The sequence below is a fragment of the Procambarus clarkii genome, chromosome 33 (assembly GCF_040958095.1).
Source record: "Procambarus clarkii isolate CNS0578487 chromosome 33, FALCON_Pclarkii_2.0, whole genome shotgun sequence".
Lineage (NCBI taxonomy): Eukaryota > Metazoa > Arthropoda > Malacostraca > Decapoda > Cambaridae > Procambarus > Procambarus clarkii.
Window position 1 is genome coordinate 24,377,901 of NC_091182.1, and position 23,920 is coordinate 24,401,820.

General features: G+C 39.2%; 1 protein-coding gene across 2 annotated transcripts in view; it reads left to right on the forward strand.

The window, feature by feature from the left end:
- Positions 1-12,788, forward strand: part of LOC123765286 (uncharacterized) — a 38,952-nt gene extending 26,164 nt beyond the window's left edge. For both annotated transcript variants that reach the window (XM_069335481.1, XM_069335482.1), the window contains one exon: positions 4,002-12,788. In XM_069335481.1, the coding sequence (XP_069191582.1) occupies positions 4,002-6,185 (2,184 nt within the window). In that variant the 3' untranslated portion in view covers positions 6,186-12,788. The remainder of the gene's footprint in view (positions 1-4,001) is intronic.
- The last annotated feature ends 11,132 nt before the right edge of the window (positions 12,789-23,920 follow it).

Genomic DNA, 23,920 nt, shown 5'->3' on the forward strand with positions numbered 1-23,920 from the left:
AATCACAGCATTTCCATAATCCTGGACAACATGGTTTCAGAACAGGGCTCTCTTCCCTATCAGAGTTACTGGACCTATCACAGTTGCTGGACCACTATGACATGGACTTACATGCAATGGAAGACAAGCAAAATGCTGATGTAATTTACATAGATTTCGCAAAAGCCTTCGACAAATCTGACCATGGTATTATTGCACACAAAGTGCATGCAAAAGGAATTACTGGGAAAATAGGCGGATGTATCTACAGTTTCCTGACTAACGGAACTCAATGTGTAATTGTCAACAAAATAAAATCCGGACCATCAACCGTGAAGAACTCGGTCCCCCAGGGTACTGTGCTTGCTCCAGTACTCTTTCTCATTCTCATATTGGACATAGACAAGGCCACAATCTATAGCACTGTATCATCCTTTGCTCTAGGATTTTTATGAGAGTAGACAATATAAAGAACACAGCAAACCTCCAATCAGATGTAAATCAGGTGTTTCAATGGACTACAGAAAATAATATGGTATTTAATGAAGATAAGTTCCAGCTCTTGTGCTACGGAAAAAAATTAAAATATTAAAACAGAAACCACGTACAAAAAGCAGTAAAATCATAACATAGAACGAAAAAGCAATGTAAAAGATTTGGGTGTACTCATGTCAGAAGACCTTACCTTTAAAGAACTCAGTAAAGTAGCCATCACAACTGCAAGAAAAATGACAGGTTGGATAATGAGAACTTTTCAAACTAGAGATGCTAAACCAATGATGATACTCTTCAAGATGCTAGTGCTCTCTAAATTGGAATATTGTTGCACAATGACAGCCATTTTCAAAGCTGGAGAAAATGCTGACCTGGAGAGCATGCAGAGTCCTTTTACTGCTAATAAAAAAAAAAAAACTGCTAGAATCCACTAGGTAAAACATCTAAACTATTGGGACTGACTAAAATGCCTAAATCTGTATTCTTTTGAGCGCAGGCGGGAGAGATGCATAAAAATTTACACGTGGAAAATAATAAAGGGGCTGGTCCCAAACCTGCACACAGAAATAACACCACATGAGACCAGGAGGCATGGGAGGATGTGCAGAATACCCCCGTTGAAAAGCAGAGGTGCAATAGGTACCCTGAGAGAGAACTCTTATCAACATCATTGGCCCGAGATTGTTCGACATGCTTCCACTACACATAAGGGGTATAACTGGCTGACCCCTCACAGTATTCAAAAGAGAGAGCTCGATAAACACCTCCAAAGGATACCTGATCAACCAGGCTTGACTCATACGTCAGGCTGCAAGCAGCTCTGTCGAACAGCTTGGATGACCAGTCCAGCAATGAGGTTGCCTGGGCGATGACAGGGCCATGGAGACGCTAAGCCCCGAAACACACAAGGTAACCACAAGGTAAGGTAACCAGGCACCCAGAAAGATAGGCGCCCCAAAACAAACTCTATCTGGTTCAATTATTGCTACTGAAAGCTGAACTGTTGGACAGAACTCCCCCAAATGAAAAATGAGCAAATGAGCATGATGTCACAACTGTCATGCAGTGTGGGCATTGGGTTAAGATGTGGGCATAGGGTTGGGGTGTGGTCATAGGGTTGGGGTGTGGTCATAGGGTTGAGGTGTGGGCATAGGGTTGAGGTGTGGGCATAGGGTTGAGGTGTGGGCATAGAGTAAAAGTGTGGGAATAAGTTTGAAGTACAGTCTTACCTCACTCAGCCTACGAATTTAATCCGTTCCTAGAGACGGTTTGTAACCCAAAAATTCGTAAACCGAAGCGAATTTCCCCATAAGAAATACTGTAATGGGAAATGAATTAATCCATTCCTGACTTCCCAAAAAATTAACTTAAAAGTAAATTTTATACCTAATTCACCCAAATCTTCAGTACTAAAGTATGTATAAGTTACTACTAATCATTATTGATGACTCTTGTTGGTGTATGGAAGACGGTGAGGAGGGGGGGAGGAGAAGAGGTGTTAGTGTTTGGAAGGGGAGTCTCCTTCCATTATAACATCAGGCAGTGATTATAACTGCCTGACACACTGAAGGACCTGACACACACTGAACAAACCTTTTTTACATTTTTTTTTATTTTATTTTTTATTTTTTTTTTATTTTTTTTTATAGAAAATGGGACAGCTTACCTGACACACACTGAACGAACCTTTTTAACATTTTTTCTTTTTTTCATTTTTTTCAATTATTTGGATTTTTTAATTTTTTTGTATTTTTTATAGAAAATGGAGGAGCCTACCTGACATACACTAAACGAACCTTTTTGACATTTTTGCTTTAAAATGTTTTCAATTTTTTTTTCTAAGCATAAGGCAGTGATGACTTCTCTAGGGTACACTCTCTGGCATGTTTTGTCTGCATACCACTAGGACCTGCTTGTGGCTCACTGCTTGTTTTTCTCACTAAAAACATGTCTAATGACACTTGTTTTTCCCTACTTTGTAACACTTGTCTGAAGTGAGACATCACATTGTCATTAAAAAGGTTAACACAACGGCCTACTACAGCTTGCTCTGGGTGAATTAATAATAACTTTTCAACATCCTCAAGTGTTTGTGTTTTTTGTTTCGTGATTGTTGATGTCACTTTAGCTCTCATAATGTCCTTTTTCTTAGCAATTACAGTGCATATCATTGACATAGATTTATTGTACTGCCTAGCTAGTTCAACAACCTGTGTACCATTTTCATGTTCACAAATGATCTCTTGCTTTTCCCTCTATGGTCATTCTCACATGTGTTTTTTTGGCTTGAACCTTACCACTGGCTTTCTTGGGACCCATGGCGAGATATATAATAACAAATTTTATGTTCAAATAGCCAAAAATCCGAAAAAACTGTAAATCTTTGCAAAGAATTCCGGCGTAATAGCCACTAGGTGGGAGGCACTTGGAAACTGAGGCGCGATCGCTGTGTCACCATGCCCTAGGTTGGCGATACGTGTATCAACAAACTCGTTTCCCTAGGTAAAGTTCATAACCGGATTCAAATTTTCCAAAGAAATTGGGCTCGTAACCCGAAAAGTTCATAAAGAGGGGCATTTGTAAACTGAGGTACCACTGTACAAGAATAATGAAAACTGCAGTAGGCCAAAAGAGAACAAGATGAAATAGTGACAAAAGAGATGGCAGCATAAGAAAGAAAATAAAGCTTAGGGGCTAAAGTACCAAGTGCAATACTTTGTGGTTTTTGTGTGCTAAGGCTCTTAGGGTCGTTCCATGTTGGATTGAGCATTCTTCAGTGTTCGGAAGGGACATTCGGAAGACTCCCTGTTGCACTGGTGCAGAATGTTAACCTACCTTGATCATGATTCTATCCTTGGTACAAATTGGATCTTGCGTTAGAAAGCCCCAACGGTGATATACTGATGGACTGGGTGAATTTGATAAATTGGAGAGTAGTAGGAGGGCCGGGAAGGTGGACATAGTGAATGTGAGAAAATAAGACGCGAGTGTGAACACCACACATGATATAGCAAGGACAAGATTGGGTGGAATGTATTTGTGTGTACTGTGCAGTACATGAAATTTATTAGTAGTACTGTGCACCTAGCTTTATGAAGCAGTGGGTTGCTGCTGTGGATGACTGAGTGTGGTGGTGCTTGGTTTGTCTTTGATGCCTGTATAGTGTGAATAATATAATTTATGAACTTTAGATAATTTATAAGTAGTGATAGGTTATAAATGCCATGGTAATAAAATATCACTATAGTAGTATTGCTCCCCTTTTTTCCTTCAAGCTGATATTTCAACACCACATGGAAGTTTGGAAATAGGATATGAATAATATTCCTGTACAAATATCTTACCTTTGCATCTTACTTTTTGTACAACAGTAATAGATCTGCCACATGTAATAAAGAAAGAATAGAATTTGATTTAGAGTAAGGAAGCGATGTTAAATTGTAACCATGATTAAAGCAATATTTTTAATTTCTTAAAGATTTTAAGAGGCAAGAATGATTATGCAAATTATGTCCATTTCATTTCAGAAATTCAGGAGTATATCGTGCAGATCTCCTCCGCAGTGTAGAAATTTAAATCATTACATTGGTGTTTTTAATGATGAGGCAGCAGAAATTAAATGGCAACAAATCCAACGAAAAAATTTGGAAAAGGCAGTTATATCTCAAGTTCATCAAGAGGTGCACTTTGGTTTTGTTTTCATAAGATGTTCCAATACTTCTGAGCCAGCAGAAGACTTGGGACAACCTCAATATGACGAAGACTATGCTCGTGAAAATTCTGAATCATACACTCAACTTTTTCTTTATCCTTGGAAATTTAAAAATATTGCACATAGACATATGATAAAAACTAATAATTTTAATATAAATTTTGTTATGGTAGATTCTTTATCACGCGCTCACTTTTACAGGTCATTACCAAAGACAGTTGGACTTTTTGAGGGTCTATATGGGAATTCTCAACCTAAAGTGTTTGATTTTCAGTTTTTCCAAGCAGTGAAACAGAGAACATATGAAAGCCTTCAGGCACTTTTCTCAGGTTATGTAAATGTTTCAGAGACTCCTTTTGGTACATATGATGTTCCCCGATACCCATTACCAGTATCAAAATTGTTTGGACTTTTTAAGAAAAAGGGATATAGGACACTCTGGCTCGAGGATTTATGTTGGAACTGGGAATGGGGCTTAGTTAAGGACCTGAAAGTTGTTAATGACACTCTCTATGGTCCAGTTTTATGGAAAAAATTTAAAAAAGCACTTGCTCATGCAAGTATTGATGACATTGATCTAACACTGGCTAGCTGTGATATTCTTCAGTCTAATGGTAAGAAGGATCCTTTTCATAATCTACCTGCTGTGTGCTTTAATGGCAAACATCATCATGAATACATGCTTGAATACCTTCAGTTATATCAAGAAGCCATCCAAAATTTTGGCCAGCCTTTTTTAACTTTCACCGTCACTGATGTTGCTCATGATGAAACTGGCTTACGGGTGCAAACTTTGGATGATCCTCTTGCCAAGTATTTGAAGTTTGCTGCAAAGTTAAAAAATACCCTAACTATTCTTTTTTCAGATCATGGAAACACGTATGGTAAGTTTATTCAGTTAAGTCCTGAAGCACATGTTGAAACATTTAATCCATTTTTATTTATGATTATTCCAAAAGATGTGCAAGATCTCTTGGGAGATGTTCAAATAAGAATTTTAAGAGATAATGAGAGACGATTATCTAGTATGATTGACTTGCATAACATGCTTCTGCAATTAATTGGTGAAAAGAGTAAAGTTTCTGACAAAAATTTTGTTGAAAGATACGTAACACCTGGTGGATTTCTGACCAGCCTATCTCCAACTAGGACTTGCAATGATGTTCCACTGTTGCATCCAAACTTGTGCATATGCAAAAATTTTGAGACATCAGTAGAACCTGCTCAGGTTCATTTGGCACTAGCAGACTTTGGACTTGGAGTCTTAAACAACCTGATTTTAAAGCAAAACCGAAATGGGGGGGCTGTTGGTTTTGGAAATTGTAGGCCTCTTAGAGCTGTTAAGTTAAGAAAAGTCCGTGAGACACGTGTATCAGTAGAATTGATTCGGTATAAGTTAGATATTGTTGTACAAAGTGTACAAAATGACAGTGAAAACAATGAGTTATTTTTCTTGACATTGGAGGTGGGATCAAAGAAAGCACCATTGCATCTAGTATCCTATGAACGTATGAACATGTATTCAATTTATAGTAGCTGTCAGGATGATAGTGTTGAACTGAAATTATGCATTTGTAACATTAAAAATCAGAATCAGAATACTGGATTTCTAAAGTCTCTGCTTTTGGGTAACCTGATCCCAGAATTTAACTTTTTTATAAAGAGTACAAATTTTAATTCCAATGCACAAATGGTCGACTTCCTCACAAGTCCACTTCTAGGCATTAAGCCCCGAATAGATATCGCATATCCAAGTCAAAGTCCCTGTCTTTTCACAGTCATACATAACTACAAATCAGGCATAGTATTGCTAGCTGCAAATTTTTGTTCAACATTTCATGAACTAGATATAGTGATGGAAGCAGAAAATTTAAATCTCTCATGTCCAGAGCATTCAAAGTTCTTATTATATGCTAGTGATGTAAAATTGCTTTTTGCTGGCACAGTAGCTAATCCAAAAGTAGCATGGCAATGGAGTCATGAAATCAGAATTAAGTAAAGAATTTAAAAGTGAACTTAAATTATAAAAATGCATTTTATTGCTACTGATGAAAAGATGAAGAATGACAACGCATGCAAAGAACTGGAAGTTTACAACAATGCTAGTTTCATATCGGTGTATAACGGCTCTGATCTTAGATGTGGAGATGATCAAGATATTGTAAAGTATGAGTATGCAAGTTGATAAATTTTATTTTTAATTAAAATATGGAATATGTTTTATGTATAAACAAGTCAACCAAGGATGAAAAAGGCTCAGAGGTGGGTTAAATTTTGTATAAAGAAATGGCTTGGAATAAAAATAAACAGAAAAATGCCCTGAAGGAGTTTTGAGGCGAAAACAGAAATGAAGGGATTATGTTAGTTTTGTTTATTGAACATTATTTAATATTATGAATTTATAGTTTGACACTAGGTCATGCTTTAGGACTGGCAAGTCATTGAGTGCTCTGCAACATTATAGATTAATTCCTTAAACACAGGTTACTGGAGATAGCAACTAGTATGCTAGTGAAGGTTGAAAAGTTTTCTTAGAAGTTTTTGAAGTTTGTGTAGTAGTAGTAGTAAATACATTGAGAAATTAGGATATTAATATCACTAATGGTATTTGAATAAAATTAAAGTTAGAATACAATACTAACATATTTTGGACAACAGTATGTTGTATCTGACAGGGTTGAGATTTTGTTATCAGAACGTATTGGTGATGGATTACATGCTCTCCCACCTGGCATAAGGTGATAATTATAAGAGTGCACTTGTCCAAATGAAATTTATAGTTCTTTTTTAGGCTTTGCTGCAATTCTGAAAGTTGAAGAAATTTTTAAATGACTTTGGTGCAGTGGAGTCTTAGAACTTTTAGTGAAGGTTTTTAATGGAATGGGATGGAATGCAAATATTTTCATTCTGGAAATAAATGAAGTTGGGGTTTAAAAACTTGATTTCAGGAAAAGACACTATGGAAAACTTTGAAATTTCTTTAAAGAATTTGACTGGAAAGACTTGCTGTTAGGCAAGGAAGTAAATGAGATGAATGTCAAGTTTTGTTAAATATATGATAAAGGCACAATAAAATTTATACCAAAGCAGAGATGCAGAACTAGGAGATGGGATTAGTTCAACAGAAATTGTGAGAGGGCCAGAGGCCAAAAGACACAAAGATGGAATCAATATAGCAAGAGGTCAAACCCCCAAACATACCAGCAATAAAAAGAAACAAGAAACAACTACACGGCAGTAAGGAGAGAGGCAGAAAGAAATTTTGAGAAAGGAATAGTGGACAAATGTAAAACAATAACAGGCTTATTCTATAAATTCATCAACAGCAAATTGCAGGTAAAAGATAATATTCAGAGGTTCAAAATGGGAAACAGAATCACAGAAAATGAGAAGTAAATGTGTGAAACATTAAATGAAAAGTTCCAAAGTGTGTTTGTACAAAATTAAATCTTTAGAGATCCAGACATAATAAGAATTCCAGAGAACAACATTAAGCACATAGAGGTGTCTAGAGAAGAAGTGGAAAACATCATCAAGGAGCTAAGAACAAAGCAGTTGGCCCAAATGGAGTTTCACCATGAGTTCTGAGAGAATGCGCACCTAAGCTCAGAATTCCACTTCAACTGAATTTTCAGGCATCCTTGTGTATGGAGTCCTAGCAGATGTGTGGTAAAAGGCTAACCTAGTTCCAGTCTACAAAAATGGCAGCATGGAAGATTCCCTCAATTATAGACCTGTATCATTGACAAGTGTAATAGTCAAAATATTGGAAAAAAATATATACAAACTAAATGGGTAGAACACCTGGAGAAAAACAATATAACAGACAGTATGGTTTTCGATTTGGAATATCCTGTGTAATGAATTTACTCGGTTTCTATGATCGAGCTACAGAGATTTTACAGGAAAGAGATGGTTGGGTTGACTGCATCTCTGTGGACCTTAAAAAGGCTTTCAACAGAGTTCCACACAAGAGGTTGTTCTGGAAACTGGAACATATTGAAGGTGTGTCAGGTAGGCTTCTAACATGGATGAAAAATGTTATAACTGACAGAAAAATGAGGGAAATAATCAGAGGCAATGTATCGGTCTGGAGAAATGTCATGAGTGGAGTACCACAGGGTTCAGTTCTTGCACTGGTGATGTTCATTGTCTACAGAAACGATCTACTAGATGGAATACAGAATTATATGAACATGTTTGCTAATGATGCTTAGATAATAGGGAAGATAAGAAACTTAGATGATTGTTATGCCCTTCAAGAAGACCTGGACAAAATAAGTGTATAGAGCACCACTTGGCAAATGGAATTTAATGTGAATAAATGACATGTTATGAAATGTGGAAAAGGAGAACATAGACTCCACACAACCTATAAATTATGTGAGAAATCTTTAAACAATTCAGATATAGGTAAATCTAGGGGTGGTTCTAGAAAGAAGACTATCACCTCAGGACCACATAAAGAACATTGTGCAAGGAGCCTATACTACTCTTTCTAATTTCTGAATTACTTTTAAATACATGAATGGTGAAATACTGAAGAAATTGTTCATGACTTTTGTTAGACCAAAGCTGGAATGTGCAGTGGTTGTATGGTGCCCATATCTTAAGCAGTACATCAACAAACTGGAAAAGGTGCAAAGACATGCAACTAAATGGCTCTCTGAACTGAAGGACAAGAGCTACAAGGAGAAGTTAGAGGCATTGACTTTGTCAAAATTAGAAAATAGAAGAAAAAGAGGCAATATGATCACTACGTACAAAATAGTGACAGGAATCGATAAAACCGATAGAGAAGAATTCCTGAGATCAGGAATTCAAGAACAAGAGGTCATAGATTTTAACTAAATAAAGAAAGCTGCCAAAGAAATATAAGAAAATTCACTTTCACAAACAAAGTGGTAGATGGTTGGAACAAGTTAGATGAGACGGTGGCAGAGGCCAAAACCATCAGTAATTTCAAAGTGTTGTATGACAGTGCTGGGAAGACTCCTACATTTTACATTCCTACATTCACCATGAACATTGCTCTTGTCCTGTAACTACACTTGGGTAATTACAGTACTTATTAGGTCACTCAAATGCCCTGTCAGATATGAGGTGTGTGAATGCAATGTACTGATAGTTGGCTTAGCTATAAAATCACACGAGTAAAAAGTACTTATGTGGTTTATGTGCATGTAAATGGGTATTAATGGAGAAAATTAAGATGTTCTGTAATTGGATTATGAAAACAAGTTTTTACAACTGCTGTTCATTCTAACATGAAAATCAATATAGGATGTAGTTGTATAGGATGTAGTTATAACTAGCCAGATACAGCTGTTGGCAAAAATATGCTGTATTTTCTGCAGCTTGATCTGCAATACTGTACAGTAGTTGGAAATAGTACAATGAAGTTTAATTCATGCTTTATGATAGAACTGATCAACAATGAACTAATGAAGAAACTGATCTAGTCACCATTTCTGTATTTATAGAGTTTTCTGGGTGGGAAACCCTTGTGGCTCCCTGGAGCTAACATCTCCAATGTGTTTATTGCCTAACAGGTGCCATCAGTCGTGGAGTTTTCTGCCCTGTCGAGTACCATGAGCCAAAACCTGACCCCTCATAGAGGTGCAGGGAGCAGTGGTATATATTTTATATATGCTTCCACCAGGGAAGGCACCCAGAAAGTCATCAAGACAAAACAGACCACAGCTGGCTACTTCTTCAACCTACAAACTCGAAAATGGCCATAGAACTTCCCCAAATTATCGTCCTTAAACAAACGACCGAAAATATTTTAATCCAGCTCTCACTCGTTTAATCTACAACCCCCCCCCCCCCCATTTGGGGAAAGGGGGTGGGCAGTCTGCTGCTCCCAGGATGCGGGCCTGTCAGTTCTCCTTTGATGTGTCTGGCTGCCATGCTGCTCTGGCCCCACTGTTGTTTTCTTGGGATTTTGCCTTGGTGGCTGTTCTTTTACATTTGTGTGTGTGTGTGTAGGCCAGGCGTTGTGTGTACTTGGAGCTGCATGCACACAGGGGTCTCCTTTCATGTGTGCATGCAGCTCCAAGTACAAAAAAGGGCCTTGGGGCCTCTTTTAACCCTTCATTCTGTCTTGCAGTTAATGTGGAGGGTCTTGTTCTTCAGGGGGAGGAGTTTTTGTACTCCCATCTCCATGATTCTATATGCGTACAGAAGATTATATACACTTCTGGAAGCACGTACAGCTCTCTCTGCTTACCTCCTGTGTGACCTGGATTAGACCCAGCAATGGACCCAGCCTCTTTTGAGTACAGGTCTTCCTCCTCCTGGGTTCTGTACAAGGTTCCTGGGTCATCCTGGCTAGCAGACAATCCTTTCCTTTCTCTTGTCTCGGTACAGTTATTGCCATACCTGCACACTTGAGTGCCATAAAGTTGGGAACGTGCTGCAAGTGTTTTGAGGGTCTCGATTTTGGGCCCCTTAATTCTTGCTTGTTCACTTCTGTGTTCCTTGCGATGTTGACCAACTGCAGTTCTATGCTAAGGTGCCCCACTATTGTCATTGTTGGTGGTGGATGACCTTCAGGTCTAGCGGCACTTGGGCGCTGTCGAGGCTTATTTGAGCCTCCTTGAGCTTCACTTTGATTGGCTCTCAAAGGATGTTGGGGTTCTCTGCAATGCGAGTGCCCTCATCGTTTTGTCTGTTTCTCCTTTTTCCCCTCTTCTGTTTCTGGAGGAGGCAGTTTTGCAGTTTTTGGCTTCTGGGGCAGCATCTTGTCCCATCTGGAATCTTCTTTGTCTTCAGTGGCGTTGCTTTTGTCTTTCAAGGCACTCTGCGTAGGGAACTTTACCTCTACTCAGCGAGGCACTCAGTAGGGACTCTCGCTGGGTTTTGGTCGAGTTAGGCCATCTGTAGAGTTTGAGGCCGGGTCACATGCTTCCTGAGGTTGCTTCGTCTGCGGCTAGTCGGCACCGTGCTTGCTCTGCTCGTCAGGCGTCGGCCTGGGATTTGTGCCAACACTTTCGCGGTTCGCCCCATTGTTGGTGCGGTGGGGGAACTGTTGGCCAGGTTTGCCAATGCCTAGTCTCACGATTTGTAGTCCCTTTCAGGTCATGTTGGTCTGCCTTCATTGGCACTGTTTTTTTCCCCCTCTTAGAGGTTCAGGGCTGTCTGAGCAAGCATTTATCCTGTGTCTGTGAGGTCATCACAAGTTGGGTGCAGTCGGGCATGGTCAATATGGCTTCATCTCTGTCGGCCTGATGAATTCTTTCGCTTATTCGACTTTCTCTGCTCTTCATGTTTGAATTTTATGATGCACTTGTATTGTCACTTCTATGGTGATCAGGTTACTTCCTTGATGGTGTTAAATATGCACCTGGCTCCCTCCCCCAGGAAGTTGGGTGCTTCATATCATTCGTCGAACTGACTGGCTCACTACCCAGGAGCTGCAGACTGTCTAACCCCATCCCCCAAATGGGGGGTGGGGGTTAAATGAGCATGTTTCGGTTGTTTGTTTATTTCATTTGGGGGAGTTCTATGGCTGTTTTTGAATCAGTATATTTAGAAAGTGGCCAGCAGTAATCTGTTTTGTCTCACTGACTTTCTGGGTGCTTTTCCTGGTGGTGGCATATACAAAATAAATGCCACTGCTCCCAGCACCTCTGTGATGGGGCTAGGTTCTGGCTCGTGGTCCCTGGTAGGCCAGAGAACTCCACGACTGATGGCACCTGTTAGGCAATACACAAATTGGTGATATTATCTCCATGGAGCCACCAGGGCTTACCCAGAAATTGGCATTTCATTACATTTAATGCTGGTTTTAGTTCTTTTTGTACCAATGGTTAACAAATGTATGTTTGGTCCTTGGAATGGTGTTAATGTTAGTGCTGTACTTGATTTATGCAATTGCACATATTTTTGTATGGAGTATTACTGTGATATGACTTTGTTTTATTTATGGAGAGCTTTGTGATTTTTGTACATATTTTTTTACTACACATGCATTTTCATGTTTTAAAGAGATGAATTTTACCTTTCATTCATGAAAGCAAAAAATAGTCCAAAAATGTTGATCAATTTATGAAGCACATTTAGTTTTGTCATTAGCACTGGGCTTTTTGTTAACTTGTAATTACTTAAATTAATTTGTTTTAATATTTGGGTGTTTTTGTTGTGTTAAAAATAGTGTATCTACAGCATGACTGAAAATTACAAATGAGTGCAACTGGGAGCTAATTGATAATTTTACATTTCATTCATTTTTATTTCATTCTGATTAACTATTTGCTACTTTATTCTGCATACTCATTTGGTAATTAAAATGACCTTTTGCAATTCACATTTAATTGTTATTTCTACATGTTCTTGTAAATGGTAAAAATTTTATAATAATTTGCTTTTTAAATGCTTAAAAGTTATTTTTATACTTTTATATTAAAGATATCTTTAAAAATTTTGATTAGATTGTCTATTAACTATACCAAATTTTATTTCTTTGTATTTCCTTCACTAGTAAAATGGAAGCTAAGAAATATTAAGTGGACTAAATTGACAATGTTTGATGTGATCCATTGCTCATAAATGCCTGTTTACTCTAAAAAAATAAAAGTTCTTTGTTAACGCTGTTTCATCAGTTGGTATTTCTCATCCATATAAATTCAGAAGTTATGGTAATTAACAAACAGTGCTATGTAGTTTAACCCGTGCACTGCACATCTGTTAAATTTGACAACCCAGTGGTGCTCACAATAACAACAGCGTTGAATGTAATGAAACGCTAATTTCTGGCTGAGCCCTCGAGGCTCCCAAAAGCTACTATCACTCATTTAGTCCCATATTTCTTGGATTGTCGGAAAGCCTTTGACACAGTACCGCATAAGAGGCTGGTACATAAGCTGGAGAGACAGGCAGGTGTAGCTGGTAAGGTGCTCCAGTGGATAAGGGAGTACCTAAGCAATAGGAAGCAGAGAGTTACGGTGAGGGGTGAGACCTCTGATTGGCGTGAAGTCACCAGTGGAGTCCCACAGGGCTCTGTACTTGGTCCTATCTTGTTTCTGATATATGTAAATGATCTCCCGGAGGGTATAGATTCATTTCTCTCAATGTTTGCAGATGATGCCAAAATTATGAGAAGGATTAAGACAGAAGAGGGACTGTTTGAGGCTTCAAGAAGACCTAGACAAACTGAAGGAATGGTCGAACAAGTGGTTATTAGAGTTCAACCCAACCAAATGTAATGTAATGAAGATAGGTGTAGGGAGCAGGAGGCCAAATACAAGGTATCATCTGGGAGAGGAAATCCTTCAGGAGTCAGAGAAAGAAAAAGACTTGGGAGTTGATATCACGCCAGACCTGTCTCCTGCAGCACATATCAAGAGGATAACATCAGCGGCATATGCCAGGCTGGCCAACATACGAACGGCATTCAGAAATTTGTGTAAAGAATCATTCAGAACTTTGTATACCACATATGTCAGGCCAATTCTGGAGTATGCAGCCCCAGCATGGTGTCCATATCTAGTCAAGGATAAGACTAAACTGGAAAAGGTTCAAAGATTTGCCACCAGACTAGTACCTGAGCTGAGAGGTATGAGCTACGAGGAGAGACTGTGGGAATTGAACCTCACTTCGCTGGAAGACAGAAGAGTTAGGGGGGACATGATCACTACATTCATGATTCTCAAGGGAATTGATAGGGTAGATAAAGACAGGCTATTTAACACAAGGGGCACACGCACAAGGGGACACAGGTGGAAACTGAGCGCCCAAATGAGCCACAGAGATATTAGAAAGAACTTTTTTAGTGTCAGAGTGGTTGACAAATGGAATGCATTAGGAAGTGATGTGGTGGAGGCTGACTCCATACACAGTTTCAAGTGTAGATATGATAGAGCCCAATAGGCTCAGGAATCTGTACACCTGTTGATTGACGGTTGAGAGGCGGGACCAAAGAGCCAGAGCTCAACCCCCGCAAACACAACTTGGTGAGTACAACTAGGCGAGTATATTACTAGGTGCCATTAGTCGAGGAGTTCTATTGGCCTACCAGGGTCCACAAGCCAGAACCTGGCCCCTTCAGAGAGGTGCAGGGAGCAGTGGCCGACAAACAATTTACATTTATAGTTATCATAGTGGTGACAATCATAATTGCCACCACCTGGGAAGGCAACCCAGAAAGTAAGGTGACACAAAACAGACTACTGCATGGTTAAGATGAGCTCGCAGCCTCAAAGTTGTCAGAAGAACTCCCTCAACAATAATAAACCACCAAAAATTTTGAGAGACTAACAAGAGCTAGTTTACCACACCTTTGTCCCCTCCCTCCCCCATCCCTTCCACGGGGAAGCGGACCGGGGCATCCAGTTGCCTCGGTCGGGAATTCCAACACCATTTACTAGCTTTTAGCAAAAAATGCAAGTGAAAAGTTAACATTTTTATGTTAAAAAATATGAAATACTGTAAATATATACAGTGGTACCTCGGCTTACGAGCGCCCCTAGTTACAAGTTTTTCGGATTACGAGCAGGAATTGCTCGGAAAATTTGTAACGGGATACGAGGGTGTTAATACGCGTACAGGCCGACTAGCGCGTGGTGGCACGGCGATCACCACTCAGTTTACCAGTGCCCTGCGCCCAGTGACTATCCCGCCTCAATTCTTCACCAGGATTTACAGTGTTTTGTTGGATATTTGGCCATTTGAACATAAAAGTTGTTAGTATATATCTCGCAATGGGTCCCAAGAAAGCCAGTGGTAAGGTTCAACTTAAGAAAATAGTTGTGAGTAGAGGCAGTAGAGAATGTCCCTTCTTCATTAAGAAAATGTGTGAAGTAGGGGAAGAACTGCAAAGTTTTGTTGAAAAAACTCACCCCGATAAAGCTGTAGCAGGCCGTTGCATTGACCTTTTAAATGACAATGTGATGTCTTACTACAGACAAGTGTTAAAATGTAGGGAAAAACAAGTGTCTTTAGACAGATTCTTAGTAAGACAAGCAAGCAGTGCGCCACAAGCAGGTCCTAGTGGTATGCAGGCAAAACGTGCCAGAGAGTGTACCCTAGAGAAGTCCTCACTGCCTGATGTTATAATGGAAGAGGACTCCCCTTCCAAACAATAATACCTCTCCTCCCCCCTTCCTCACCATCTTCCATACGCCAACAGCAGTCATCAGCAAGGGGTAAGTAATAACTTGAACATAGTTTTGTAGTGTATATTTCGATGAATTAAGTATAAAATTTAGTTTGAAGAGATGTTTTTGGGTAGTCAGGAACAAATTAATTCATTTCCCATTATTTCTTATGGGGAAATTAGCTTCGGGTTACGAGCTGTCTCCAGGAACGGATTAAACTCTTAAACCGAGGTACCCCTGTATTAAAATACCTTCGTTAACCCTACTAAGAATTTGTGCACGTGGCAAATTTGTACTAGAAAATGAGAATTACATATAAATTAATTTTAAAACAGTATGTGGACTGTAATAATCATAAAAGCATTTCCCAGGACCAAACTTGATTATCAGTGCTAAAATTATATTGAACAAAACCCTCTTTCTACTTCTCGATATAAAAGCACATGATATGGTGCAGCCCGAGGAGGGGGAGAGGTAGGTAGTTTAGTTCATTCATTATGCACCCGATACCCATGCTGTGGGCAGTAGTGGAAAGGGTTACAGTGGCACATAATGGGCTCAGGGACTGAACCCCCACAAATCATTTAGCTAAGGAAGTTACAATCTTGATGAACTAATTACTCCAGTAAATTTAAGTTGGTAGAGTTTTGCTGGGTTCCCAGTCATGTTGGTGTCAATTTAAATAAGCGTACGGATGCTGCCGCTAAGGAAGCTATCCACACTTGTCCCATCTCCCGTAAAGGTATTCCTTATTTCGACTTTTACCCAGTTATTCATAACTCCATCCTTGCCTGTTGGCAGGGTTGTTGGTCTATACTTACTGGTAACAAACTGCATACTATTAAGAGTCGTGTGTCCCTGTGGTCTTCCTCCTACCATCGTAACCGGCGGTGGGAAACGGCTCTGGCTACGTTACGTATTGGCCATACACGATAAACTCACGGTCACTTAATGGAGTGCCGCCCTGCTCCTTATTGTCCAAATTGCAGTGTTCTTCTTATGGTCGTGCACATTCTTGTTGAATGTTCTGACTTCCAGGACGAGCGTGTGTCTTGCTTTCCGACCGTCCCTCGCGGTCAATTGTTCCCCCATAGAATTTTTGGTGAATCGGATACTTTTGATATCGTTCGCCTTATGCGTTTCTGTTCTCGTATTGGCAACCTTGGTGATATTTAGTGCCCAATGATTACTCCGCACATTTGGTGGTGCTACATAGCCTTCCCGGTTTGGTGTCTTCCTTTGATAATTAATTACTTATTACAAAATTCAATACATACCGTGGGAGGTTACACCCTTTGCAATTTTAATCCCTCCCTTTCCACCCAAGAAACAAATTAGAGATCAGCCCAAGCTTCATCTTGAGGCAACGCTCGAGGCCTTAATTAAGCCATATTGATGCACTGTCCACAGAGCATTATCTCTCTCAAATCATATACACTGATGGTTCCCTACAGCGCCCCACGGGGTGCAAATGAAAGTGCAGTTGTCCTGACAATGGGCGATGGCTTATATATTGAGTGGGGAGTCCGTATAAACAACTGGGCCTCTACCCTTCAGATCGAACTATTTGCCGTGCTTCTTGCACTGAAATGTGTACAAGTCTCCAAACTTGATACATTAATTGTAAGTGATTCCTTATCATCCTTAAATGCTCTCAACTCTTTAAGACATAACTGTAACATGCTCGTGTCTGAAACTAGACACAAATATAACAAAATTATTAATGATGGTAACAGAGTCCATTTCATGTGGACTCCATCTCATGTTGACCTCCAAATGCATGACAGAGCTGATGAGTTAGCCAAGGAATCTGCCTTAAAGGAAAAATTGAGTATAACCTTGGATTGCAGTACTGTTCCGGTCAGCTGTTCAGATCACTGTATGGTTGTGGTGAAGCTTGTTATTCACGATCAGGTTAAAGTGGGGACAGGGTCATGGAAGCTCAATTGCAGTCTGTTGCAGAGTAGAGATGTAATTGATAATTTGAAAGTATTGTGGGAACACCTGGTTGGGCAAAAACATAAGTTCAGATGTCTGTTGGAGTGGTGGGACATGTGTAAAATTGCATGCAAAAGTTTCTTCGTGAAAGTAAAAAGTGTTCAAAAGAAAGGCTGCTGAAAAATATGGCCTTTTAACCTTATTCCAACACACATTAAAACAACTTTATGCAAAGGTCAATATGGGATTAGATAAGTATGAAGAAATTACCATTTTAAAGGACAGAATTAACAAAATGGGGGATGAAATATCTGAAGGAGTCAACACTCATTTATGTAGCATACATAAATCTGTGTATCCATGTATTTACGCATGTAGCTTAGCCTAGCATTTTAAAAGTACTACAATCACCTTCCGTGGTTGAGTGTTCAATAAATCCCTGAACTGTATGTTTGACAAATCTCTCACCCTGTCCATGGAAGACAGAATAAATTGTATATATGCTGGTTAGCATTATAAATGTGTGGCCACGTCTGTGCTAGAAAAATAATAATAATAATAATAAATGTTCGCCTCCAGATTAATGATAGGATGTATGGTGGAAAAACTCTCCATATTTGTTAAGTAAAGTCAAGAATAACATGGGTACAGCACTTGTGACTAGTATTAAAGTAAGTGATGGGACGGATATGAAGAATACAGATGTGATTGTATATTCGAGGTGAATTAAAGAAATTGTACAAAAAAAGTGGACGTAGACCAAGGTATGCGGGAATATTTCCTTGGAAAATGTACACGGGTTTTTACCCAGGATGACAACATGTCATTGTTGGAAGATGTAGATAAGCAGGAAGTGTGGAGTGTTGTCAAGAGTTTAAAGAAGGGTAAATCACCTCTGGCTGTGATGGGTTCCCGGCGGAATTTTATTTCTATCTATGGGATGTCATTGGTAAAGACTTTGTACAAGTGGTGCAGTATAGCATACAGCATAGGAAGCTTAGCGTGTCACAATCTCATGGGATTATTAGGATGATACCTAAAACGGGTGATTTGCATATTCTAATGAACGAGGCCACTTTCCTTGCTAAACCAGGATTATAAAATAATATCGAAATTGCTGGTAAATAGACTTAGGATTGCAACGGATAAAATTATATCAAAGGAACAGTTCTGTGGTGTGCCTGGAAGATCCATAATCAATTGTAATAATCAGGGATGTTGTGTATTATGTGTCTGAGAATAATGTTCCTTCCTCCATGATAAACCTCGACTGGTCGAAAGTTTTTGACCATGTTGATGTTCAGTTTGTATTAGAAATATTGGATAGAGTAGGAGTGGCACAAGAATTTATTGATTGGATCCGTATGCTTTATAAACAGTGTTGGAGCAGCGTCTGTATCAATGGAGTCTTAAGTAAACCTTTTTCAGTTGATCGATCGGTACGTCAGGGATGTCCCCTTTTAATGATTTTGTATGTTGTATTTCAAGAGCCACTGTACTTGGCAATAAAAAGCAATAACTTTATTGTTCCACCGTGTCTTTCCAATGCTATGACACTTCCTGTTGTTGGTTATGCAGACGATACAACTATTTTTGTGTCGACAGAAGACTTGGTGGCGAATGTTCAGGATGAGTTAGACAACTTTGAAAGAGCAACAGGTGCTGTCATTAACAAGAACAAAACGTGTATGATGGGGCTTGGCAGTTGGTGTAATAAAGTTACCTGGACAGGTTCATGGTTCAAGATAGTGGAGTCTATTAAAGCTCTTGGGATTTGCTGATGTGAAACATATGGAACAACATTGGTTACGAATTGGCAAGTACTATGTGGAAATATAATAGAAGCTACGAATATGTTGTCAAATAGGAAATTAACCTTGTTTCAGAAGGCTGTAATAAACAATTGCAAAATTTTGTCTAAAGTGTGGTATTTGTCTCACAGCTTTCCAATTGACAAGAAAAATGCCATGGAGATCGACAAAATTATTTTTTAGATATGTATGGTATGGTAGGTACCAACCAATTAAACGGACTACTCTCTGTAAAGGTAAGAAAAACGGTGGAGTAGGAATACTGAATGTGTACCATAAGTCATTTGGCAATCTTATGTGCTACCTTTAGAAAGGAGATAATGCAGAGGAATAGTGTAAATGCGCTAGGACATTACTTTTGTAAATTACGTGTTAGCTACTCGATACATATGCCAGAGTATACTGGCATATGTATCTTTATTTACCTTGCCTTTATTTCACCGCACTTTTCTTCATGTGCAATTGATGTTCTCAGGCGGATTTGTAATATTGAGGTTTTTTTAATGATGAACAGTAAAACAAGTGTATGATATTCTACTTCCGAATATAGTTTCTAGAGTAGAGGAAGCATATCCACGCTTTAGCTGGCAAGTATTATGGGCAAACCTTCATGTTAAATTTATTGCCCCAAAACAACGTGAGCTATTGTATCTATATTCATGAGACCCTCCCTACTAATGATAGGTTGTTGATGTTGGGCATTAAGGACAACAATAGGTGTGACCAATGTATTGAAATTGAGAATAAAATACATATATTTTATTTCTGTAAGCAGAAAATTGTTCTTGTAAACTGGATTAGAGACACTTTTAAAGATTTATGTGGACCAAGTATTAGAGTGGAGTTAATGAGGTTTTTAATATTTCAAATTGACATAAAATGCAAGAAAATTAAGAATACAATAATTATGCTACTTTCTGATTAAATTTTTGTGTGGATAGGCAGACAGGAGGGTTACTCAGTAGACAAAATATTGAAGTTCTTGCGAGGCAGGATCAAGTATAACATTTGGGGTTTACGGCTCATGCTCGGTGATGATATAGGGCCAGATTCACGAAAGCACTTACGAACCTGTATCTTTGACGGCTTTGTTTACAATTATTAAACAGTTAATGAGCTCCGAAGCACCAGGAGGCTGTTTATAACAGCAACAACAGTTGATTCGTAAGTTTTCATGCTTGTAAACTGTTTAATAAATGTAACCAAAGCCGTCAAAGGTTGAGGAAAGATGTACACGTTCGTAAGTGCTTGCGTAAGTGGTTTCGTGAATCTGGCTCATGGAAAATTTGTTTACTGAGAATTATATAAAATATATATAAATGTAATAATTTCCCCTGTAAATTGATGTAAATATAATCTCTAACATTATAAATCATTTAAAGAAAAATAAGTATAACATTTAGGGGCTTAAAGTTCATGCTCTGTGATAATATGAAACACATGTTTACTGAGAATTATACTACCGTACATGTAATGTAGTATTGCCTTGTAAATTTATGTATATATGATTTATATTGCATTTTATTAAATAAAGATAAACAAAAAATATATGCGAACTCATTTTGTTGACATACATCAGCTGATATAAAACGTACGTGATTGGTCATTTGTCCAGCTGAGCTGCCAAAGTGATTGGCTAAGTGATAAGATGAACAATATTACCTTCACTCTGATTGGTCAAACGAAAAGTAGATGTGACCTCTGTCGAGAAGCAGGCGAAACAGAACCAAACCCCCGAGTAATTCTTCCTTGGTGAACCGAGCATAGAGAACAGAGTACTTTAGAACATTCCTAACACACCAACGCAAGAGGATAATACATGATGTTTCGTGAATCTGGGTCCTGGACTATATCTACGGCTCTCCGTTTCTGGTGAGTAGTACCCCTTTGGTTTTGTTCGTGGTGTGCACACCACGGACGTAACGCTCACAGCTAATGGACCCACAACATATGTTAAGCACATGTACACAGAGCACCAGGCACATACTAGAACAGACGGGGAGGGGGCACGTGGGCCAGGCGATGCCGGGGAGGCCCCCAACGAGAGGAACACAGTTAACTTACTGAAGTAGAAGCAGTGGACACTGACACGGTGGTAGGAGAGTCTCTTGAAAGGCGGCAGGTTGCAAGGGCTGGGTGCCTGTCCCATCAAGTAGGTGGCCAGGACGGATGTCTGATCCATGTTATGAATGTTTGCTAGGAAGTGCTTTGGTTGGGTCCATGCTATAAGAGGGCCTCGTGGCCGGGCCTACTTATGCTATCGGTAGGCCTATACGCGGCGCCTGCCCAGGATATCAGACGACAATTGAAATGCGTAGCATATATATATGAATGTATGTATGTATGTGCAACAATGATCAAGGTATGTTGAAAACCCATATTGAATTGGGAAGAAGAGCTGTAACGTTTTCAACTGTTGGGTCTTCATGAGCCAAGCCTGTTCTAGCCTATATATAATCTACAGTAATATATAATATAGGGGCCGCATGCTGCCATAGTGCTCATGAGAGCTCTCTTGGCAGTGTTTTTAATTACTCGACCTCTCACTGGAAAAGCCTAGTATTCAAATCCCCCTTTAAATTATATTTATAATATAAATCATTTGTGCATAACTATGTGAGGGTAATCCTGCACTTTAGCAGACGGGCGGGGCCCATCAGCTGGGTAATGGGGGGGGTGGTTCCTCTGGCCAGCAGAGGCGTCAGCTGTCAGCTAGTTACAGAGAAAGTGCTATTTCAAGAGCCACATATTTACAGTAAGTCATTATACATTGATGGTAGATCTTATCGCTAATACATAATAGTTTGACCAATGGAGATAGTCATAGGGTAGCTTCTGTTTATTATTAGTCTTCACAATATACTACTTGTTTCTTCATCTCATATGTCGTTTATGTACTGGAAGCGAAATATGGATACAGTGCAAGGATTTCAGGTAATTTATCCATGATAATAAGATAGGTTACCATATCATACAGAGTGAGCTTAGATTTATCTCTAAATGGCTCAATTTTACTACAATCCAAGATATAGTGTTCGAGTGTGTGTCCCTGTCTTTGTCCACACACTTTACACTTTACTTCATCTAGATCCCTATACAAGCCGAACTGCCAGAGATACTTGTAGCCAAGTCTTATACGAGCTGTGACAACATCTGTTAGTCTACTTACTTTGTTACTTGCCCCATACACATGTTTTACTTCACACATTTCATTGTGATGAACAATGGACCTGCTAGTTCCAGTTTGCACAGTTCTACTTTCTTCAAATCCATCCAGGAGTTCTCGTCTAATGACACTTTTAAGGGACCTATTTGATAACTCAAGATTCCGTTCAAAACTGTCTTTATTTACTGCAGCCTTAGCAAGGGTGTCAACTTTATTATGTTCCTGCAGGCCAATGTGAGAAGAAATTCACAACATTTTTATATTTACCCTCTTGCTAAGTATTCTTATATATCTACGTCTAACTTCCAAGATAAGCACGTTATTACTTGATTGCAAACTGTTTATTGCTCGTAGTGAGGAAAGGGAGTCTGAAATAATTAAGGTGTCTACTTCAGTGTTGTCAATAATTTCGAGTGCTACCAGTATTGCTACCAACTCGGCTTGCATTGTGGATGCCCAGTTACTAATTCGGATATTCCTTTAAATTGTACTGCCATCGGGCTGATGGGCAATAACAGCATTTTCTGCCCTCCCTGTAGCTGTATTGAGTGATCCGTCAGTGTATATGGTCTGTGCTATGTTGTTTTCAGCTTGTATATTGTGAATGTGTTCTATGGTGCTTAATTTAGCAGCAAGCTGAGCATGAGGGTTGTTTGTGATTAGTTTCTTGGTGGGGTATGCCGGGGGCAGGATGTCAAAAGGTACTATCTGCCAGGGTGGAAGGAAGTGCTGTACTCTTTCATCTGTATATACATCGTACAGTCCCATCATTTTAATATGAGTGGCTGTTCTTTGAATCCATTTAGACTCGCTGGTTCTATTTCGTATGTGTTCTAACAGTGTGTGCTGCTATCTTGGGTTCAATCCTCTTATCCTTCTTGACCGCCTGACCAGGTCACAACTATTCCCGACTGTCAATGTACCTGCGGTAATGCCTTCTACGGAAATATGGTCATGTGTCCTTTCTGTAATCATGCTATTCTGGTAACTAGAGTTGTTATTAATAGAGGTGTTCATCTGGATGCTATCGATCATAACCCTCTCCATACCCCAAGAAACGCGGCTAATAGAACTGCTTTCATTCATCCATTTATTGAGATCTAATTTTAATTCATTCAGAGTCATTTTTATAGTAAAGCTATCCTCCGAGGTGAAAGACTTCACTTCTATATAAGACCATCCCAATCGAAGGTCCAGATGGGATGCACTGCAGATGATGTGCCATCTTCCACAACTCACATTTAAATATTAAAAATGTATAATTGTCTATTGAACGAAGATCTATCTCTTATGGATGGATCAATGCGATGAACTTTTCTGTGAAAAAATCAAAGGAAATTGATAACGCAACTGCAGATCTGTGACCTGTGGCAACTTCTGACCTCGTTTGCTACTTGACCTCTTTCCGAGTCGGAAATATTTTATCATCATCTGATCGGCACTGAAATTTCACGTCTTGTTAATAATTTTCTTTAATTAGCAACTCACCAGTTCCATATTGCTATTATATGGCTAGACAACTTTTGGAGGTGTTGAGGTGTCTGAGTCCCAATATCAGTAATACAGTGTGTGTATAGTACTCGCCAATGGTGTGTGTATGTAATTACCTAATTACATCTAATTATTTAAGTAATTACATAAATGTAGTTACAGGATGAGAGCTACGCTCGTGGTGTTCCGTTTTCCCAGTACTCTTTGTCGTATAACGCTTTGAAACTTC